Raw genomic sequence first — 22,437 nt, forward strand, 5'->3', positions numbered from 1 at the left:
TGCTTTCAGTCGTTCTCCTACTTACTTTATACTTCTTCTCCATTAAGGCACATGGGAGTTTCTCCACAAGTCACCGGTAGCTCTTTAAGTGGCATCCAATATTTCTTCCAGAGGTGCAAAGTGTCCCGAAACATCCTATTCAAGCTGCAAGCGCTCTTAGTTTGCTGAGATTGCACTTGAGTGGAAGTGAAATTGCTGGTGTAAAATGTTATGAGGAGGAAGAGTAATTCATCACTTCCAAAACAAATTTGCAAGGAGGTTGTGTTTTGAATGCTGTTTTTTTTTTCCTATGAAGACATTTTGAACGCTTTAATTTCACTGCATGTATCAATTTATGGCATTACAGTGGTGACTTTGGGAAAATTCTATCATGTAAGATCCCAACATTCATCTCTTGATTGCCATATAGAAGGCAGAGGTCACAGTAATTGTGATAGTCTATTTGATTACACCCAAAATTTCACATAGACAGCACTGGCAGGTAGACATCAAATGTGAAATCATCCCAAATATATATTTTGTCCAAGAAATCCATACCACAAAGCTTTTTTCCCACCATGTTGAGATTCCAAAAATAACCCAGCTTGGAGAAAACTACCCCTTCAGTCTTTTGTCCCTGCTCTTTAGGCTACAACAGTTTGTCTCGACCTTTTTGCGTTATGACAACTTCTAATGAAATTATGTTCAACCAACACACTACACTTAGTTAGGGGAATTATATTTTCCTCTACAATTAAAAGTATTTTTGAAAAAACACATACTTAAAGGGCTGTACACATGCTACATTTTTTGCGCCCTCATATTCATTGTTTTCGATGAGGACATGCGGTTCAGCTTTTGGAACGAAAGCAGTACGCACCGCATGTTATGTGACAAGGAACAACCCAACACACCCGACAGATATACTTCCCTTCTTCCATAAATATCAGTCGGTGATGAATACGTAAATGTTGATGATTTAAGTGCAGGGCTACCCAGAACTTTACATCTGCCCCACAGACGATAGGCCTACACATTTAAAAACAGCGCCTGGAGGAAGATTAGCTCTGCACTCCAAATTTCGGGTAAATAGCCTATGATACGGTGCTCAAAAGTAGCGCCCAGCGTCCGACCTTGCGTTCTCCAAGCAGTTAAAGACGTGGCGTACAGTCCCCAGTAATTGGTAGCATGAACACAAATTGATGTTGTACACAATAAATCAACACATTGACCCCATGGCCTTTGTCATATTAGCCCTTATCTGATAGATCCCTGTAGATTGCTCGAAAGCTGACCTCAACAGGCATTAAATGTTCGGAGATGTGCATGAGGTCCAACATCAACTTACTCTGAAAGAAACCAATAGATCAAATAGGTTTTTTTGGCAACTTCTCTCTGGTGAGATCAAATCAAAGGCAAGAGTTCAAAGACACACAACAGGCCAATATTTTATACTTTTTCTCGAATCCGGCGTCCACAAATGTCAATGTCAAGTATGTATGCAAAGCCTCCAATCACAGCAAGAGTGTCAGGGCTTCGCCAGTTGGGATTATACAGGGAGCAAGGACACTTCCTGAAGGGGCCAAGGAAAAACTTACACAAGCAAAATACAGGGAAAATGGAAGAAACCTTGGGAAGGATAAAATATAGGTAACCCTTGCAGTGCTAAGCGGAACTAAATGGATACAAAACAGTAAATCAATAAAACAGTTAGATGGTGCAGATCAGAAAACTGAATGAAGCACGGAAACATGAAAGCAAAAAGGGGAGAGAAATCGTTTCTGACGAGGTCACAGCATTGCACAAGCAGCATCTAAAAGGATTCAGAATTTGAATCCCTGATGCTCTGGCTTTCATTTCTCTTTGTTTCCTTTTATCAGAGTATTTACCCCAAACACTCACATGAAATTGTAATTATGGGAAAACAAGATACATTTAAGTACTTTTAGTAAATGGGATAAGATGTCAATTTATGCCAGTTGAAAGCTACAGTGTGAAGAATGTGACAATTTCCAACTTTGCTCCCAGTGGCAGTATCAGAAAAAAACTCTCTGGCAGGCTGTAATGTGCAGAGCTGCTCAGTCTCCCGAGCTTCAAGCAAGACTTCATTCCTAATTTAAACACCTGTCACTCAAATGTACAATATGTTACAAGTAAAGGAGGAAGAGTGAACTTCAGATATCCATGAAGTGCAAAAATGCATTTGTTTTTGGTAGAAAAATTTTGTTTTGACTTGTTTTTCCCCTCAGATTTACCCTTAAATATTTCATTGACAAAGGTAAACTAAGCCATTTTGGCTGGTTTAAAAAACGGCTCACACTATCTGTGATAGCTTCTCCCCTTAAAACTAAAAGCTGACATCTTTCAGACAAAACCTGAAGCCACATTTTAACTTAACAGGAGTCAAATCTGTTATAACATGTAAAGTTCCTCCATTTTAACATTTTAACAGAAGCATTTAACATTTGATAAAAATACTATTCTGTAGAAGGACCCTACAATACTATACTATACTATACTATACTATACTTACTATACTATACTACAGTATACTGTACTATGCTATACTATACCATAAGCCTACTAGACTAGACTAGACTACAGTAGACTATACTATAAGCCTACTGTACTACACTACACTACCCTACACTACAGTATACTATACTGTACTGTACTATACTAAAAGCCTACTATGCTATACTATACTATACTATACTATACCATACTATACTATAAGCATACTAGACTAGACTAGACTATAGTAGACTATACTATAAGCCTATTGTACTATACTACACTACACTACAGTATACTATACTATACTATACTATAAGCATACTAGACTATACTAGACTAGACTATACTATAAGCCTACTGTACTATACTACACTACAATATACTATACTATAAGCCTACTAGACTAGACTAGACTAGACTAGTAGACTATACTTTAAGCCTACTGTACTATACTACACTACAGTATCCTTTACTATACTATAAGCCTACTAGACTATAGTAGACTATACTATAAGCTTACTGTACTATACTACACTACAGTATACTATACTATACTATACTATAAGCCTACTAGACTAGAGTAGACTATACTATAAGCCTACTGTACTATACTACACTACACTACAGTATACTATACTATACTATACTATACTATATTGTTCTGTACTATACTATACTATACTATACTATACTTAGTCTGAGTGGGCGGAAGTTTGCTGCAGAGATCAGCCTCTCATTGGGCGGAACGAGCCACCCGCTGAAGTCCCGCCCTACCACCTCCGGTTGTGTAGCAGTTTTCAACCGTTTTCAACACGCCCTTTACTAACTTCTTTTTTCCTCCAATCTCACAGTGAGAGTCGGCCCAGCCAGACCTTTCTTTTCTTGAGAAAGGTCTGGTGAGCGAGACTATACTATACTATACTATAAGCCTACTAGACTAGACTAGACTATAGTAGACTATACTATAAGCAGGGCTCAACAATAAGGATTGCCCGATTGCCCGGGGCAAGTAAAACTCATGGTCGGGCATGTAAACTAACAATTCACTTGCCCGATCGGGCAAGTTGCTAAAAATAGTAAAAGTTAATAACTAACTGATAAAATAAATGTATTTTAAAACGTGTTCTTCTGCTCTGATGCAGCGGTCTCTCTGCCTGAAGTCACAGGCACAGCTGTGTAACAATGTCCTGCCCACAGCGCCCATTGATATTATTTTGCGCGACGGACGCTTCATATAATAACATAACAATATACTATTTATGGTGTTATGCCATTGTGTCATTTCTGTCTCTACATGGTCACGCGTTAACAATTCTCCTGTGCTCTCTGTATCGCGCACAGAGGAGTTCCGCCACACACAGACAGGTGAGCACGCTAGAGTGGCTCGGGCTGCATTTTCCTGACCAAACCTGACCCCGAGCCCGGTGCAGTTTGTCAGTTGACAAAGTTATTGTTATGGACACTGTGTAAATAACCAGCAACAGACTGCTGTTACACACAGACAAACACGTTGCTCACACAGCAGCTCAGCATGGCACTGATGCTGAGCTTGTGTTGCGTTCAGACGTTGTCACGTAAATAACAACTTCCAACACTTAAATAGGTCATAGCACAAAACAGCAGCATGTCAAGTGACTTTTTACTTTATTATATTCAATAAAATTGTATGTTCCTAAATCTTGAGACACCTCATATGTAAGCTAGACAGACATTTCACCTGCTCATTACTGTGCACACATGTACTGTATGTACTTAGTCCTAAAGAGCCCTTCTGGTGCCAGTAGATACACAGAAACATCCCAGCAGGCTGTGCTTTGCAAGCATACAAAAAAGTTTCACGCATGTGAAAATTATTTTTCATGCGTGTGCTTCACCTCCGCTGCTACAACTCCATCCTAGGGGAAACACTGCTGTATGCGTTTTGTGCAACAGGTGGATGTGGTAGTCTACTGGTAGGGTAGAGTAGAGAGAGCTAAGTAGCGTTGAAGTAGAGTAGAGCAGGGCAGAGAGATGGAAGCAAAATATATTAAACCCGGTGTTAATACAGCAGAACTGGAGAGAGGGGTGAAAAATAAATAGAGGTGGGCATGGCTCAAGTAGGGCGCAAAATTATAGACGGAGAACGATTGACAAATTTTTCACTTTAAGCTCTGACACTGTCATTTTTGTGTAGGAATTAAGCTACAATACATGACATATGTTGCTTTAATTAATAAATACAGTGTGAATAAAGATTACATAACATAAAAATAACTGCAGTCTTTGTTATTTGATAGCCGCTTAAATTAAACAATTTTTATAGGGCAAGTAAAAACTGACTTCAGGCAAGTAGATCTCTGACCAACTTGCCCGACCGGGCAAGTGAAAAAAAAACCTAAGCCTACTGTACTATACTACACTATACTATACTATACTATACTATACCATATTGTTCTGTACTGTTCTATACTATACTATACTATACTATACTATACTATACTATACTATACTATACTGTACTATACTATACTATAAGCCTACTAGACTAGAGTAGACTATACTATAAGCCTACTGTAATATACTACACTACACTATACTATACTATATTGTTCTGTACTATACTATGCTATACTATACTATACTATAAGCCTACTAGACTAGAGTAGACTATACTATAAGCCTACTGTAATATACTACACTACACTATACTATACTATATTGTTCTGTACTATACTATGCTATACTATACTATACTATAAGCCTACTAGACTTAGTCTCGCCACCAGACAATCAGAGATCTCCGCCTTCTGATAGTCTGGGGACACTCCTTTCTAAAGTGTGTTTAACACACCGGCGAAAACGGCCGGCAACAAAGCAACGCCTCTTGCATTTTTGAAAAGAACACGCCTTCTTGGAAATGTGCGCTCCTCCTTTTCTCGTTCGCAAGGAAACAAGCACACAGAGAACTTGAAAATGGATGCCGAGAGATTTAAGTCCGTTTTATCAAACGTGTGCTCATCCGTGAAGAAAATATTTTTTCCAGCGAATGTCTTAGTTACAACATGATTGAGCTAACTGGAGTAGTTTCATTTCGCATCCGACAACGGGAGGCTTTTAACAGATGACGTCCTGATGTTAGCTTTGCTGCTGCTGTTAGCTGTCCCTGTCAGCTGCAGCCACTGATGCTTTCTAGACATCGTGATTTCCCAAAACTGAATAAATACCACACATAGCAACACAAAACTGCTTTGCTGGCTCAATCATGTTGTAACTAAGATATCCGCTGGAAAAAAAATATTTTTTTCATGGACCGTTTAATGAGTTATTACCTATTACAGACACCTCTAATGGCTAAGAAATAGTAATGTTTGTTCAGTCATTGTGTTTATAGACTTTTCAAACATCGGATTAATCTAAACGGTGATACAGTGATGTGAAAAATGTGATTTTATATATATATATATATATATATATATGTATAGCTAAAAGCTCTGCTGGTTTTCTACCCGGAAGTATTTGTAAACAACAAGGCGACTCCCTCTATAGTCCGGCTGGATGGATGAGTCATGGCCTTGTAAAAGATTATGTTTGTTTCTTTTAGTTGGCGAGAATGTGTCGCCACAAACGCGACAAACATCCACTAACTTTGATGGCATTTTCTGTGCGCGCGGCTGAGCCATTTTGTACTGCTACACGTGTTTCTAGTGGGAATATGTTTACAAGCACAAGAGTTCAGCGAGCCACCGAAGGACCGCCCTGCGGATTTACTATTGGTTCTGCAACGTAGGGAGTTTTTTTTTTAAACTCTGAAATTGTATCCGCCCATCTAAACACAAAATCAGGGAGAAAGTCATCAGTCTTTAGTTAAGCAAAGCGTCTAAACACTGACTTGTGAGACTAACTAGACTAGACTATAGTAGACTATACTATAAGCCTACTGTACTATACTACACTACAGTATACTATACTATACTATATTGTTCTGTACTATACTATACTATACTATACTATAAGCCCACTAGACTACACTATAGTAGACTATACTATAAGTCTACTGTACTATACTACACCGCAGTATACTATACTATACTGTATTGTTCTGTACTGTACTGTACTATACTATACTATACTATACTATACTATACTGTACTATACTATACTACACTACACTATACTATACTGTTCTGTACTATACTATGCTATACTATACGATAAGCCTACTGTACTATACTACACTACAGTATACTATACTATACTATACTATATTGTTCTGTACTATACTATGCTATACTATAGGTCTACTAGACTAGACTATAGTAGACTATACTATAATCCTACTGTACTATACTACACTACAGTATACTATACTATACTATACTATACTATACTACACTATACTATACTATATTGTTCTGTACTATACTATACTATGCTATACTATACTATAAGCCTACTAGACTAGACTAGACTATAGTAGACTATAATATAAGCCTACTGTACTGTATTACACTACAGTATACTATACTATACTACACTATACTATAAGCCTGCTAGACTAGACTAGTAGACTATACTATAAGTCTACTGTACTATACTACACTACAGTATACTATACTATACTATACTATAAGCCTACTGTACTATACTACACTACAGTATACTATACTATACTATACTATACTATAATCCTACTGTACTACACTACAGTATACTATACTATACTGTACTGCACTGCACTATACTATAAGCCTACTATGCTATACTATACAATACAATACTATACTAGACTAGACTAGACTAGACTATAGTAGACTATACTATAAGCCTACTGTACTATACTACACTACAGTATACTATACTATATTGTTCTGTACTATACTATACTATACTATACTATAAGCCTACTTTACCATACTATACTGTACTGTACTCTACTATACTATACTATAAGTCTACTGTACTACACTACACTACATTATACTATACAATACTACAATGAGCTGTATTATAGGAATACTTACTATACTGTAATACACTGCACTATATTATACTATACAGATTAAAAATTATTTAGCCTCTAGCATTAACATTTAACATTTAGCATCTTATATAAAAGTATTAAATTTTACATACATTTTATATAATTCAAAGGACTGGGTAAAGGACTGGCTGGAGTAGATTAGACTGCTACAACATGCTTTATTATACTGTATTGCACTACACCATACTTAACCTTACTACACTGCACTATATAATACTTTACTATTCCATAGAATTTCAGTAGCCTTTGACCATTGGTTTCCATGAGAATCAGGTCATTGTCATTATGTGGCACATCTTACAGCACTGTTGGTTTAGGGGAATAAAAATGTCATTTGTTTTGAGTAATATGTTTTCAACAGTTACTCTGTGCCAGGGGTACTTTTTCAGCTTTCATATTGTTTGGTGTGATTACTGGCACTGTGCAGATATGGAGTGTTTCTCTCATCCGGTGCTCACATGGAGTTCTTTAACTCACCGGCTTTAGCAGGAATGATTCCTGTCAGGCTGCATCTCCGCGCTTCCTGCAGTCCTGCTCCATTCGTTCAGACCAGAAACACTGATTCATAAGCCTCATCAGTAAACAAGGCCCGGTGACTCAGCGGGAGGAAAAACACATTCTGCCTGTCACATTTGAAAGTCAATGAGCTCCACTGTTCTTTGATACATTGCACCAGCTAGCCACAAAAAAGGGAAATTTGGTGTACATTCAATCATCTTTCTTTTAATCTTTATTTTAATCTCTTTTTTTTTTTCATTTTTACTGCTAAGTTTTTAATGAGTTGTTGACACTGATGATCCCAAACATCTGCTGGACCCTCACAGTTCATGACGGGATAAAACCAATTAGACAGCACCATCCCCGAGCTGGAGTTTTGTGGCTCTCAAGCATGTGTGAAACTCATCAGCTCAAGCTTCATCTGCCAGCCGACTTCCCAATGGATCATTTCTCCTCGCCTTTGTCTGCACATTGGTGTGTAAAGCCTTTTGTATTGTCAAGGTTGTCTTTAAAAGAACAGAATTGTTGATAGATTAAAAAAAATAGCGTACATCAGCAGAGTTTGAATACTGATCCCGATCACCTGAAGACCTGCATTTGCATTTTTAAATTTGCTTCAGGCAGAGTTCTGAGGGGCTTTGTGGACCTCTCCGCCTTGTATTTGAATTACTTGATACTTTTTTTTTTTCAAGTGCATAAAAAAAGATGATTTTCTAAACTAACAATTGTGAACAGTTTTTTGTAGTAACTATGAACATCTTCTGCCCGCAGGGAAGACTACTTTTTATATGATAAACAACCTCTGTACCCTTAGGAAAGACATACGGCTCTACAAACATGAGGATAACTTTTATTATCTCTTTAATGTAACTTGCGGATGTGTTGCATTTTCAATTTACAGTGATTTCACAGTGAATTTACATTCATTTGAAATGTCAACAATTGCTTGTGTACATTCAGTAATGCAGTTACAACAACCATGACATGACCATTACCACAGAAAAATAATGACAGTGCTCCTCCCTTTAATACTGTTTCTAGAGAAAACAGTGCAATATTTAGAACTGGAACCAGTGCTTTTCTAAACAGTAGAAAGATACCATAAAAAACTAATCTGCAGTCAGGTTACTGTATATAAAATCAACTCTTGTTTGACTATGAAATTTGGTCCTTTTAATTTCTTATCTACATTTTATCTCTACAGGCAATCAATTTAAAGTATAGAGCTGCTAATAGATTTTTTTTTATTTTACTATATTGTCAACAAATCCCATGATAAGGCCAAAACCAACAATGTATTAGTCTGTCTGTCAGTACTTTCTCTCTGGGGCTCGAAGCCCAAAGCCCATTTGTTCCAAGTGACAGGACAGGACACAATGAATAGTTTAAAATGCTCAATAATTATCTGAAACAGAAGATTTTGGCAAATGCTGCTCAAATGGAGGTACATAATTTGAGATTTTTTAAAAATGCAAATGTAATAAACAGTTAGGAAGAAGGTGCAGGGTTTGGCAGATAAGAGTTAGGATCAAGTCATTCTTGGGTTTGGTCTTATTCACCTGGGTTATGACTGGATAACAATGATGCTGATAACCACTAATAACACCCACTCAATCCAGTTTTCATAGGTTTTGTTTATAACTGCAAAAACATAGAACAACACCAGCCTCATATTTATTTATTTTATTTTTTTCAATAGTGCCAAATCACTACTACATTTATGTCCACTGTCTTGTAGTCCAGCTGATAATTGCTATTGGAATAGCTGCTATTTAGAATTAGTTAAAAATCATTATGCAAACAAATGCATTTAATGTCATGTGACATAATGGGAAGTATTACGTTTAAAACATTGCTGCCCTTTTGGCAGCGTCCTCCCGTTAAAAACACAGTTACATTTATGTTAAGTACAACCAGTCAATAATTCTCCACTGCACTTCCGCAGTGTGAGCATGAAAGCACACTCACAATTCTGATGTATTCTTTTTAAGGTTAGCATTTTGGCACATTATCTTCATCCTGAAGAAGGTGACATGATGATTTAGAAACTGAAAATTAAAAAAAACTTGAATCTGAGAGTGCAGCGTTCCTACCTGTGAGCCAGCACCTCCTCAGTTTGGGTGTGTTTTCCTACAGGTCTCTATGCAGTGAATCAAACATGAGGCAAGAAAAGCAGATTAAAACTGTAAATGTTGTTGCACGCTGTCTATGAGCAAGATAAGTTATAGGCTACAATTTTATTCTCTGTGATAACTGAAAGACATTACAGCTTGTTCTGTTTCATAGCCGTTGTGTGTGTCCAGTAAAACTGCAGCTGGTGCCAAGTCCTACTATACACCCTCACATCTGACACTGCACAGTCAGTGTAACAGCATCTCCTCCGTCTCCTGGACTTCCCTCTTCTCTCCCATCCCTGTCCATACACATTTCCTTTTCCCACCTTCTTATAACACCTTATTTCATTAAAGTGTAGACAAGCTATCCTCCTTATCAACAGCCAGCAATAGCTTATTTTTCTCTGCACCTTTTAATAACCCCATAAGGTTTTTCAGTCCATTCCCAGGCAATCCGAGCAGCATGGGAGGTCCAAGCAGCCCTGCCAGCGGCTTCATATCAGCGCAGCCCTGCCACTTCAACAAGGAAAATGTCACTTTTGATATCTCCCCCTGGTTATTGTCAGGGTGGGGAGTCTAACCCGGATAATGAAGTAAAAAAGGAAAAGCTGTGGGAGGAAAAATGGTCTCTGGTCAAAGTCTGTGTATTCACCGACACTGCTTGACGCTGTTCATTTATAATTTTTTTTAATGTGTGTGTATAATTTCTCTCCTTCTGTTTTTTTGCACTGCCATTTATTTTGTCATTATGTTTGACTTTAAACATCAGATTTTGTTTTTGTGTTTTTTTGTTGCCTGTATCCTCACCAACGTTGTACTCTTCTCCTCGGAGATATTAAGAATGCACAGACACGTTTGTTTGTCAAGATAGCTCAGTGCATAACAATGACAGCATAAGTACAACACCAGCACGTGTTACTCATTAGACATTTAATCACTTCTAACAACCATGTGCTCGCTAGCATTGTCACTATTTCATGTCATGGTGTGTAGGCCGTGAGTAGACATAAAAGAAAAGAGATCCCAACAAGATCTGTGATCAGCTCAGCTGGTGCGAGACCAGGCGATGCGTCTCAGTGTCATTGTTGGGTGTGCATTATTTAATGCACTGCCGTTGCCAATTCATCAAAAGGTCTGCAGCCGACCTTTAACTCACACACACATGCTGACACACAATGAGCTGTTGGTCATATATCAAACAGCGATACCATCGCGTCACACTGACTTTACTTTATCTTCATGGCCTTTTTTACTCATTTGTTTTCCCCCCTGTGTTTGTCATGTATTTGTCCTCTCATCCAGATGCTCCCACCACTACCCCTATACCCACCACAGCCACAAACACCACCACCACCATCACCACCACCATCTCCTACCCCGAAGCCAATCAAGGTACAGTATCACCCTCACACAGCCTGTTTATCTGTGTGTATGTGTGTGTGTGAATGTGTGTGTGAATGTGTGCTCCCTTATACCCCGCACAGCCTTGAATCACTCCTTATATCTCCATCTTCATGCCACAGTGGGAGTCATATTCATATGCATGTTCCTTCATCGATGGGTTAAGGTCACACAGTTTCTGTCATCATTTACCCTTTTTTTTAAAAGCTTCTACAGTCAATTCCAAATGCTGTCCATCATTTACCAGGTAAAAAGTCATGGACAAGGCAAAAACACGTATTCACATACTGTACATTCTCAAATACAGTAAAAGCCAGTATTAAGATGGTAATGGCTGAGCGTCAAATATTTATTTTACACTTATTTTCCATTCACTTATGAAGACTGTGAGAAACAGAAACCTACAAACTAAACTAGTAAATGGATCTTAGGTTTAGATTGTTTTTGTTGCACATCTTGATCCCAAGGTCAATATTAAACTCCCATGATTTTGGGAACTTTGCTTTTTCATGCCTCCTCACTGGCGATTTCTGTGGCCGGACACATTATGTTTTTGTTGTTGGTTGTCCGTCCATCCACACATTCACATGTCTGTCCTACGATATATAATGAATGACTTGACTTTTTGTTTTGTTTTTTGTTTTTTCAAATTTGGCACAACTATCGACTTGGATTCACCAGTGAACTGATTACATTTTGGTTGTCATAGGTCAGTGGTCAAGGTCACTTCGACTTCGTCTGTCTTATTCTCATAAATGTCATACCTCAACAAAAACTTGAGGGTATTTCTTCACATTGGCGACACACCTCCACTTGGACTCAACAATGGAATGATTAGATTTCGGTGATCAGAGGTCAAGGTCACTTTGACCTTGCATGTGTCTCATTCTCGTGAACTTAATACCTCATGGGAATTTCCTCAGATTGACACAAACATCTACTTGGACTCAGCAATTAACTGATTAGAATTCATTGATCAAATGTCAAGGTCACTGTGACCTTAAAAATCATGTTTTGGGCCAAAACTCAAAAATTCATATGCAAACTATGACAGAATTTCACACAAACATCTTATAGGATAAAATAATGAAATTATAATGTTTTATATCCAAAAAGTCAAAGGTCAACTTCACTGTGACATCATAATGTTCTGCCAAAACACTTTTCTGGCCTTTACTCAACACCATATCTCAGGAACAGAAGGGGAGACATTTGGTCAGATACTGAATTGGTGACTCTAATCTGAGTGAGTGTAAATCATTACAATTCCCTTGTTTGCATGTTACATTTGAACTTTTGGCAGAGCCAGGGGCCTGATGCATAGAGCTCTGTGAAGATTCACGACTAAAACAGTGTGTGCACACAAAGAAAGAAATATACACATGAATTATGAAGCCACAGGTATACCGAATTCTGTTTTATAAATCTCAGTCGTTATGTAACTGGGCTCACATACACAAGCTTCATTTCCACTCCCACACTTTAGCCATAAATAGATGCAGAAACATCTGAAAACGTCTGTTTGCATAATGATATTTGTGCCCTCTTCACCACTCATCAGACCTGTCAAAGAGAGATACAGTTAAGAAGAAGTGCAATTTAGACTTCCACTGTTGCTCTCCAATGGTGCCAGAGGAACAGTTGTCATTACGTGCAACTGTACCAGTAGTTCAACATGTTTCTGCAAACCACGGTCGCAGTAAAACCTCAATCATCATTATTATTAAACATCAGAATGATGATCAATGATATTTTCATAGTGCTGTTAGAACAGAAAACAAAGTCTTACTTCACAATTCAGGATGAAATTAAGAAATCACTAACAGAGATGACGGATAAAATGTAAATAGAATTAATGATAAAATTCACCACTCATTTGCTACAATATTTTTATTGTGGTATTTCCAATTATAACAAGCAGTACATATACAGTACAGGCCAAAAGTTTGGACACACCTTCTCATTCAATGCGTTTTCTTTATTTTCATGACTATTCACATTGTAGATTCTCACTGAAGGCATCAAAACTATGAATGAACACGTGGAGTTACGTACTTAACAAAAAGAGGTGAAATAACTGAAAACATGTTTTATATTCTAGTTTCTTCAAAATAGCCACCCTTTGCTCTGATTACTGCTTTGCACACTCTTGGCATTCTCTCCATGAGCTTCAAGAGGTAGTCACCTGAAATGGTTTCCACTTCACAGGTGTGCCTTATCAGGGTTAATTAGTGGAATTTCTTGATTTATCAATGGGGTTGGGACCATCAGTTGTGTTGTGCAGAAGTCAGGTTAATACACAGCCGACAGCCCTATTGGACAACTGTTAAAATTCATATTATGGCAAGAACCAATCAGCTAACTAAAGAAAAACGAGTGGCCATCATTACTTTAAGAAATGAAGGTCAGTCAGTCCGGAAAACTGCAAAAACTTTAAATGTGTCCCCAAGTGGAGTTGCAAAAACCATCAAGCGCTACAACGAAACTGGCACACATGAAGACCGACCCAGGAAAGGAAGACCAAGAGTCACCTCTGCTTCTGAGGATAAGTTCATCCGAGTCACCGGCCTCAGAAATCGCAAGTTAACAGCAGCTCAGATCAGAGACCAGATGAATGCCACACAGAGTTCTAGCAGCAGACCCATCTCTAGAACAACTGTTAAGAGGAGACTGCGCGAATCAGGCCTTCATGGTCAAATAGCTGCTAGGAAACCACTGCTAAGGAGAGGCAACAAGCAGAAGAGATTTGTTTGGGCCAAGAAACACAAGGAATGGACATTAGACCAGTGGAAATCTGTGCTTTGGTCTGATGAGTCCAAATTTGAGATCTTTGGTTCCAACCGCCGTGTCTTTGTGAGACGCAGAAAAGGTGAACGGATGGATTCCACATGCCTGGTTCCCACTGTGAAGCATGGAGGAGGAGGTGTGATGGTGTGGGGGTGTTTTGCTGGTGACACTGTTGGGGATTTATTCAAAATTGAAGGCACACTGAACCAGCATGGCTACCACAGCATCCTGCAGCGACATGCCATCCCATCCGGTTTGCGTTTAGTTGGACGATCATTTATTTTTCAACAGGACAATGACCCCAAACACACCTCCAGGCTGTGTAAGGGCTATTTGACCAAGAAGGAGGGTGATGGAGTGCTGCGGCAGATGACCTGGCCTCCACAGTCACCGGACCTGAACCCAATCGAGATGGTTTGGGGTGAGCTGGACCGCAGAGTGAAGGCAAAGGGGCCAACAAGTGCTAAACACCTCTGGGAACTCCTTCAAGACTGTTGGAAAACCATTTCAGGTGACTACCTCTTGAAGCTCATGGAGAGAATGCCAAGAGTGTGCAAAGCAGTAATCAGAGCAAAGGGTGGCTATTTTGAAGAAACTAGAATATAAAACATGTTTTCAGTTATTTCACCTTTTTTTGTTAAGTACATAACTCCACATGTGATCATTCATAGTTTTGATGCCTTCAGTGAGAATCTACAATGTAAATAGTCATGAAAATAAAGAAAACACATTGAATGAGAAGGTGTGTCCAAACTTTTGGCCTGTACTGTATATAATTAAAAATGATCAGTCTTGTCACCAAATACAGTCATTCTGCTCACACAGGCAGTGTGGCCGGAGCGCAAGCTTGATTCCAGCTTTGTTCTGAACAACCAGAGAGACTGAGATGAGATTGATCTATATTCTCATCCCACTCTGCACCCAAAAGCATATATTTCCCAAAATTATTTGACTATGTCTTTAACTCTAAAGCAAATATTATTAACCATTTTTGCAAAACTGGTATCACAGTGTAACTCCTGTGGTAAATAATTGCTCTCTAACAAGTGCATCTAATGAATGCATAAGTGGATTTGTGCATGTGAGGCAATGAACAACTTGTCAATCATTCTCTGACTTCTCTGACTTTCACATTTTTCTTAAGCACAGCTGTTGTAAGGTTGCAAACTTTGCTCATGATGATTCACAACTATTATGCACAAACGCTCCACAAAACGTTGGTTAACGTGGAAACATGACAGATAAAAATAGACTTTGATGGAATGTATACAACCGCATCTATCACAGTCACGATTCAAGAGTAATTACAGCGCTCCACTGCACAGAATGATGTGCCCCCACAAGCTTTTCTACTTTTTCCAAATGAGTGTGTGGGTGCATACAGGTGTTGGGATTGAAAGAACAAATCGTAGGCCAAGGCCTAGCTCACATAGCAACCTCGTGGCCGTCAATACTGCTCATTCACTGCTTTGTTCCCTGAATCCTTTGACGACAGGCCCAGTTAAGTCCCCCCCCTCCTAAACTGCTACTCCATCACAGGAGGAATACAATCATTACAGATGTAAATAGCAGTGTAAATTCCCTTGACATGGCATGATGGGAAAAACTCAAGCAAACAAATTGCTAAGAAGGCTGTAAATGATGAACCATGGATCCTGGGTTCACTGTGGTAATTCTATGAGTTTGATAATTGTTCTATAACATTTACTCACAGCAGACACAAGAATTGCCTTTTATATGAAACACATCTCTCATTCATAAAGTCAATTATAGATCATACACTAGGTGGGTTGTGGGAAGAGGGTAGCAGTGGGGATGAACAATAACTGAACACGAGCACTTGAAAATTAGGCCCTTTTGAAATAAGCAAATTTTATCTCGCTCTTTCAGAAACAGAACTCGGGGCTATTGTGAGTATAAATCTCCAAAGGGTGTAGATAGAAAACATCACTTTATGCCTCGACTCAGAAATCAGCCTGAGCTCCAAATGCAATCAAAGCCTCTCTGACAGACCGCTCAATTGGAACAAATCTCACGAGGCTGGCAGAAATCACAGGCATTGTGCTTGATTATGCCATCTGATTGGATTAAAGAGAATACCTATCTATGCAGGCTGATTGATAGCTCCTTTGCCTCAGATCAAGGAGCCTAGAGTCTGCACAGGCCCGTTCTGATTATAGCTATCCAGGCTGATTCCCACTCGGATCTATGCTGATTATTCCTAATGCGCCTGCTGAGAATAATAGAGTTACTTTATAGGTAAATAATAATACTGGAGACTTGTATTTTCCGAAGATTACTTGCACAAAATGTATGAATTAGTCAATGAATAAAAGTGAGGCTGAGTAGTTTTTAACTTAGAAGAAGAAATAACACAGTCACAAAAACAAAATTACAAAAGAAAACAAACAAAAACAATGCAATTTTTCTCAATTTAACTCACTCATGACCTTTGCTGCAACAACCTTATTTGGTTTTGTAAGACCAGTAGTTTATAATGTCACCTAATGTAAACAAAAATAAATGTCCTAATTTGATTATTCCTTGATGTTGCCATTTATTGCCACAGTGCCCACTGTTCAGACTATGTTTCACTGACTACTTTTACATGCACAAAATAATCCGATATTTGCCCTGACTCCGCAAAAAGAAATTATATTCTTACTAAGCTTTTTACATGGCTAATGAAAATGAATATTCAATTAATATTCCCATTCAAACAAGGCCATGCATACACTGGTTAACCTGCCCTAACATGTTGTTTATCACATCGAAATATGTAAAAGTGGAAAACTCGTTGGACAGTGCAAACACAGCCTCTCTCTTTCATCCCCTTAGACACCGTCTTGAAAAAGTCTGTGTTGGGATATTTGTGCATATCAAAAAAACTGCTGATATCCAAGTCTTTCATAATGTTTAAAAGTAGGTGTTTGCCTTCTCAGCCAGAAATTTGAGCCTTTCTTTTGGGCGTGCATGTCTGCCCTAGCCCTGCAAACCTTAAGCAAGTTAGTTAGTGTACAACGCACAAAGCTGACCATGAACAAACGAGATGCCATGTGTCGCAAACTGCGGTAACTCTGATTGTGCTGTTTACATGTCCAAAGAATGCTCCTACAACCCAAATAATACTGGCCTGTCCCTTGTCTTAATTGTTCAATGCTACATTCTGTGTAAGGACTAATTCATAGTATCCAAATGCAATATGCTGTTTACAGGACCGCTATCAAATTTAGAACATTGTTTTATTCAGGATAATAGTGGAATATTAGTTTACATGTGAGTAGCCCATTGTCTCATTTCAACGGTCGCATTTCTGCACATTCACAAAATGTAATTTCTTGTCATTTGTCAGTTTCTGATTTTGGTTGTGCAAAAATGCATGCAAATCTGTGCTCATTAGATATTGTTTAAAATTCATAATTTAACTGTCTGTTTTCCTGTGCAATGAGGGTTTAATGCAACATTTCCAACCTTTTCTCATTCCAAAGTCGTCAAATACAACCACTTGGTCAGTGATTTCGTCGTCAGACACTGATGTAAAAAGCCATCCAAAAACCATCCAACCAATCCAGTCTCACGCTGAAGTCACAGAATACCAGCACTTGGGCAGTGACTTCCAGCGTCAGACCCCGACGAATAAAGCTGTTCTTTCACTTTGGCATGATATGCGGCCAGTCGCTGTTGTTTAATGACGACCAGCAGCGTCAGGGGGAAACACAAGAGGACAGCAACGTTAGTAAAGGGGGCGGAAGTCCAAGTAGGCTGGGTGGGAGGGGTGGTGTAGGGTTCAATAGTCTGAGTGGGCGGAAGTTCACTGCATAGATCAGCCTCTCATTGGGCGGAACGAGCCACCCGCTGAAGTCCCGCCCTACCACCTCCGGTTATGTAGCAGTTTTCAACCGTTTTCAACACGTCCTTTACTAACTTTTGCGGTGTTTGATCTTGCGGGGATGTAGCCATTTTTCTGCTATGGTTCGCGTCCTGTAGGCGATATTTTTGTGAGCATTACACCAAAACCTGTTTCCCCCCGGCAATATTTTTGCAAGCGCACCATTGCTGTGGCACCACCAAGAACGATTGTGATTGGTTGAAAGAAATACAAGCAGCCGGGGCGTTTTTTTCTCCATTCTCAAAGTGAGAGTCGGCCCAGCCAGACCTTTCTTTTCTTGAGAAAGGTCTGGTGAGCGAGACTAAGGGTTCAACAACCACAAACTTTCACCTGGGAGGCCAGTATTTGCTTCCTGTTGTGACTGTAAAGCCAAACCCTATTGTTTTTTCCTAAACCTAACCGCGTGTGTTCATTGTTGACGGGAAAAAACATCAATTTGCAGTGTTATACCGACATAGTGTGTTTATTTCGAAAGAGACTGTACGCAAACTGTACATTTCCTGTGAAAACAGAAATGTACATTAAAAACAGACAATGCATGTAACAGGCTGAAGTTGACACGGCGTCCCAGAACGTCAACAGAGGCACCCAGGGTACCTTGCACTTTGTGTATCAATGTGGAAAGTCCATGACCAAAGGATATATGTGACGAGGTCAGAGTGAGAATGTGACTGCTTGTGTTTCTCTCCCATCACATTACATAGTGGCAATGTTTCTGTGTTCCCATTATCAATTATTACTGTGCCAAGTGCAGTATTATCATAACCAGTTGAAACGATTGCGTAATTAAGACCCAAGTTTCACTGCAGTCTCTGATATAAAAGTGTTAAATGCTTGAGCACTGATGCTCATTCTTTACCTTGGGAACAGAATGTGTGACAAACTCAGCTCTCAGCCACACCTCGCAGTCTGGACTATGGAACATTGGCTATGTAGAAACAAAATGGCAATTCCTAATCGTATTATATGCTATCTCTGAGTCTGCCTTCCACTCTACAGCCACCTCCATACTTCGTGACTTCAAGATTCAAATAATTCCATCGAAGTAAAATACTAAAAATCACTGCGCAGTATGTTGGCAAGTTATTTCAGTCCCTTATGAACAGGACTTACATTGAGATGTGTGGGCTCCACCTGATAAAGCAAACCTCACGTCTGCAGTGCCAATATTTTCAGGTTAAAACAACCCACTTACAGTTTCTGCCAGATGTCCTCTCTTTGCTTTCAACTATCAGGGGCATTCCATTATTACTGTGTATATAGATTGAAGGCAGCAGACTCATATGGCCATAATTCGCTCTGCCAGTTGATTTCATTTACCCACAGCGTGCCGCCCACTGCCAAATGAATCTATCAGAGTGGGATTTTTTTTTTTTTATCAGTTACCCATTAGAGGGACAGAATAGAGCACTTTAAAAAAATCTATTAGAGACCTCAACACATGGCTCTTAAGTGCTTGGCAGGGTTTAGAAAGTGACATGGGGAAATGACTAAATTGCTATTTTCACGACTAAATAAATTTCTAAATGGAGATATCTTGCTGACCACCTTCTTCAATTAGGAAATATTATTAAGTCTCCTGTTTCTTATGTTTGTTTTCTTATATTTCTCCAAACACCTTTCAGGAATTGAATATTTCTCCTTTTTTCTTTTAGTATCCTCTGTTTCTTTTCCTGTGTGCTTTGCTGTCCATATTCTTTTTTTATGCCATTTCTGTGTCAATGTGAAGAAAGATTTTCCTTGAAAAGCAACATTTTGTGCTGCACACTCTCCTTAGGGGCAGCAGTCTATTATCTTTTTAGTGGTAGTCGGTCCAACAGGAGGTCTTTTGTGAAACACGAGCCGACCCCAAAAGTACAAACGCACTGCTGTCTTTGTAGGGATTCAGCATTCATCCTCCCACATATCTCTCTCATTACCTCACCTCTCTCTCCTCCATCAACACAATATGACTAATCATCCCCCAATTCAGCACACTGCGGAATGAACAATGCCACTTAATCCCTGAATGAAGAAAAGAGATAATAAATGTGGACCTTGTGCAAAAAGAACAATCAGGCGGCAGGCTAGCATTACTTTTAATTGATGAAGGACCATAAACAGTGCTGACAACCAATTCATTTAACCCACACTACAGACAGGACAACAAAACAGGCGAGGGGAAGGGAAGAGAAACAATTATCTATTACATTTGTCTGGGTCTTAAATTACATAAACACCATCTGGTGAAGTGACTTAGGAATCTTGTGAATTTAGATGTGCCTCCACCTCACATTCTCCAGACTAACACATGCACACAATGTGCCAGATAATGTGTGATATTGTTCTCATTTTGCTCGGTTTGATTCCTTGTCCATTTTGAAATTGGAGCAGCCAGCTATAACTAATTTGATTAAGGTCAATAGCAATGCAGTAAGTGGCATCATGTGACGTACAGCCCAAAGAGAGAGTCAATGATATTGTTGCACTCAGCATCATGGAAAACACTAGTCTGGAGCCCAACTCATCTTCTTAATGTGGAGGTATATTGTCTTCTGGAGGTATTACTGCACTCCACAATGGCCAAAAGCAGATGAAGCTCGTAAAGAAGGGCCAGGAGGTAATCAGCCTCACAATATCTGGAAAGTACACTAGTGAAGACAGATCTGCAACTATTGACTCAGTATTTACACATTTATCCATATTTATACGACCTTTCAGCTCCTAGAATACATGAAGCGAGTTAAAATGTGTTCAAATAATTGCTGAATTGTGCCTATACATCCTGTATTTGACACTGTTATTTTATTAACTCTTTGTAGTCATAGGTTCTTAGGCACAGCAGTGCTTTGAGGTAAATCCACAACACATTCTCACTCTGAATTCGACACACATCGACATTTGGTCATGGACTTTTCACGTCGAGATATGACATGCTAGGTACCCTGAGTGCATCGGTTGTTGACGTTCTAGGGCGCCTTGTCAGCTTGTGCCTGTTACACGCATTGTCCGTTTTCAAAACAAACTTCTGTTAGGTAGGGACAGTTTGCATACAGTCTTATTCAAAATAAACGCACTACGTTGGTATAACAACATAAATTGACGTTTTTTTGCTTCAACAACGAACGCACGAACGCACCTCTTTCTCTGGATGTTTACAGTATACCCACCTATCAGCCAAAAAGCCATTGGAAAATATAGGAGAGTATATCTACATCTACCTAGTAGTATACTCACCTTATCAACTAGCACTACGCTACTGGTTATCAGTAGTGGTTATCAGCATTATAGATATACAGTACATTCTCTCCATGAGCTTCAAGAGGTAGTCACCTGAAATGGTTTCCACTTCACAGGTGTGCCTTATCAGGGTTAATTAGTGGAATTTCTTGCTTTATCAATGGGGTTGGGACCATCAGTTGTGTTGTGCAGAAGTCAGGTTAATACACAGCCGACAGCCCTATTGGACAACTGTTAAAATTCATATTATGGCAAGAACCAATCAGCTAACTAAAGAAAAACGAGTGGCCATCATTACTTTAAGAAATGAAGGTCAGTCAGTCCGGAAAATTGCAAAAACTTTAAATGTGTCCCCAAGTGGAGTCGCAAAAACCATCAAGCGCTACAACGAAACTGGCACACATGAGGACCGACCCAGGAAAGGAAGACCAAGAGTCACCTCTGCTTCTGAGGATAAGTTCATCCGAGTCACCAGCCTCAGAAATCGCAAGTTAACAGCAGCTCAGATCAGAGACCAGATGAATGCCACACAGAGTTCTAGCAGCAGACCCATCTCTAGAACAACTGTTAAGAGGAGACTGCGCCAATCAGGCCTTCATGGTCAAATAGCTGCTAGGAAACCACTGCTAAGGAGAGGCAACAAGCAGAAGAAATTTGTTTGGGCCAAGAAACACAAGGAATGGACATTAGACCAGTGGAAATCTGTGCTTTGGTCTGATGAGTCCAAATTTGAGATCTTTGGTTCCAACCGCCGTGTCTTTGTGAGACGCAGACAAGGTGAACGGATGGATTCCACATGCCTGGTTCCCACTGTGAAGCATGGAGGAGGAGGTGTGATGGTGTGGGGGTGTTTTGCTGGTGACACTGTTGGGGATTTATTCAAAATTGAAGGCACACTGAACCAGCATGGCTACCACAGCATCCTGCAGCGACATGCCATCCCATCCGGTTTGCGTTTAGTTGGACATTTATTTTTCAACAGGACAATGACCCCAAACACACCTCCAGGCTGT

The 22,437-nt window shown here is 39.3% G+C and overlaps 1 protein-coding gene across 5 annotated transcripts in view; it reads left to right on the top strand.

Annotated features, from left to right (window-relative positions):
- Nucleotides 1–22,437, top strand: part of cadm1a (cell adhesion molecule 1a) — a 612,111-nt gene that overhangs the window by 532,291 nt on the left and 57,383 nt on the right. For 3 of the 5 annotated variants that reach the window (XM_033638931.2, XM_033638948.2, XM_033638939.2), the window contains one exon: nt 11,431–11,520. The exons of the other annotated variants lie outside the window; for them this stretch is intronic. In XM_033638931.2, the coding sequence (XP_033494822.1) occupies nt 11,431–11,520 (90 nt within the window). The remainder of the gene's footprint in view (nt 1–11,430; nt 11,521–22,437) is intronic. 5 annotated transcript variants of the gene reach the window in all.

Source organism: Epinephelus lanceolatus, chromosome 11 (assembly GCF_041903045.1).
Source record: "Epinephelus lanceolatus isolate andai-2023 chromosome 11, ASM4190304v1, whole genome shotgun sequence".
NCBI classification, from domain to species: domain Eukaryota; kingdom Metazoa; phylum Chordata; class Actinopteri; order Perciformes; family Serranidae; genus Epinephelus; species Epinephelus lanceolatus.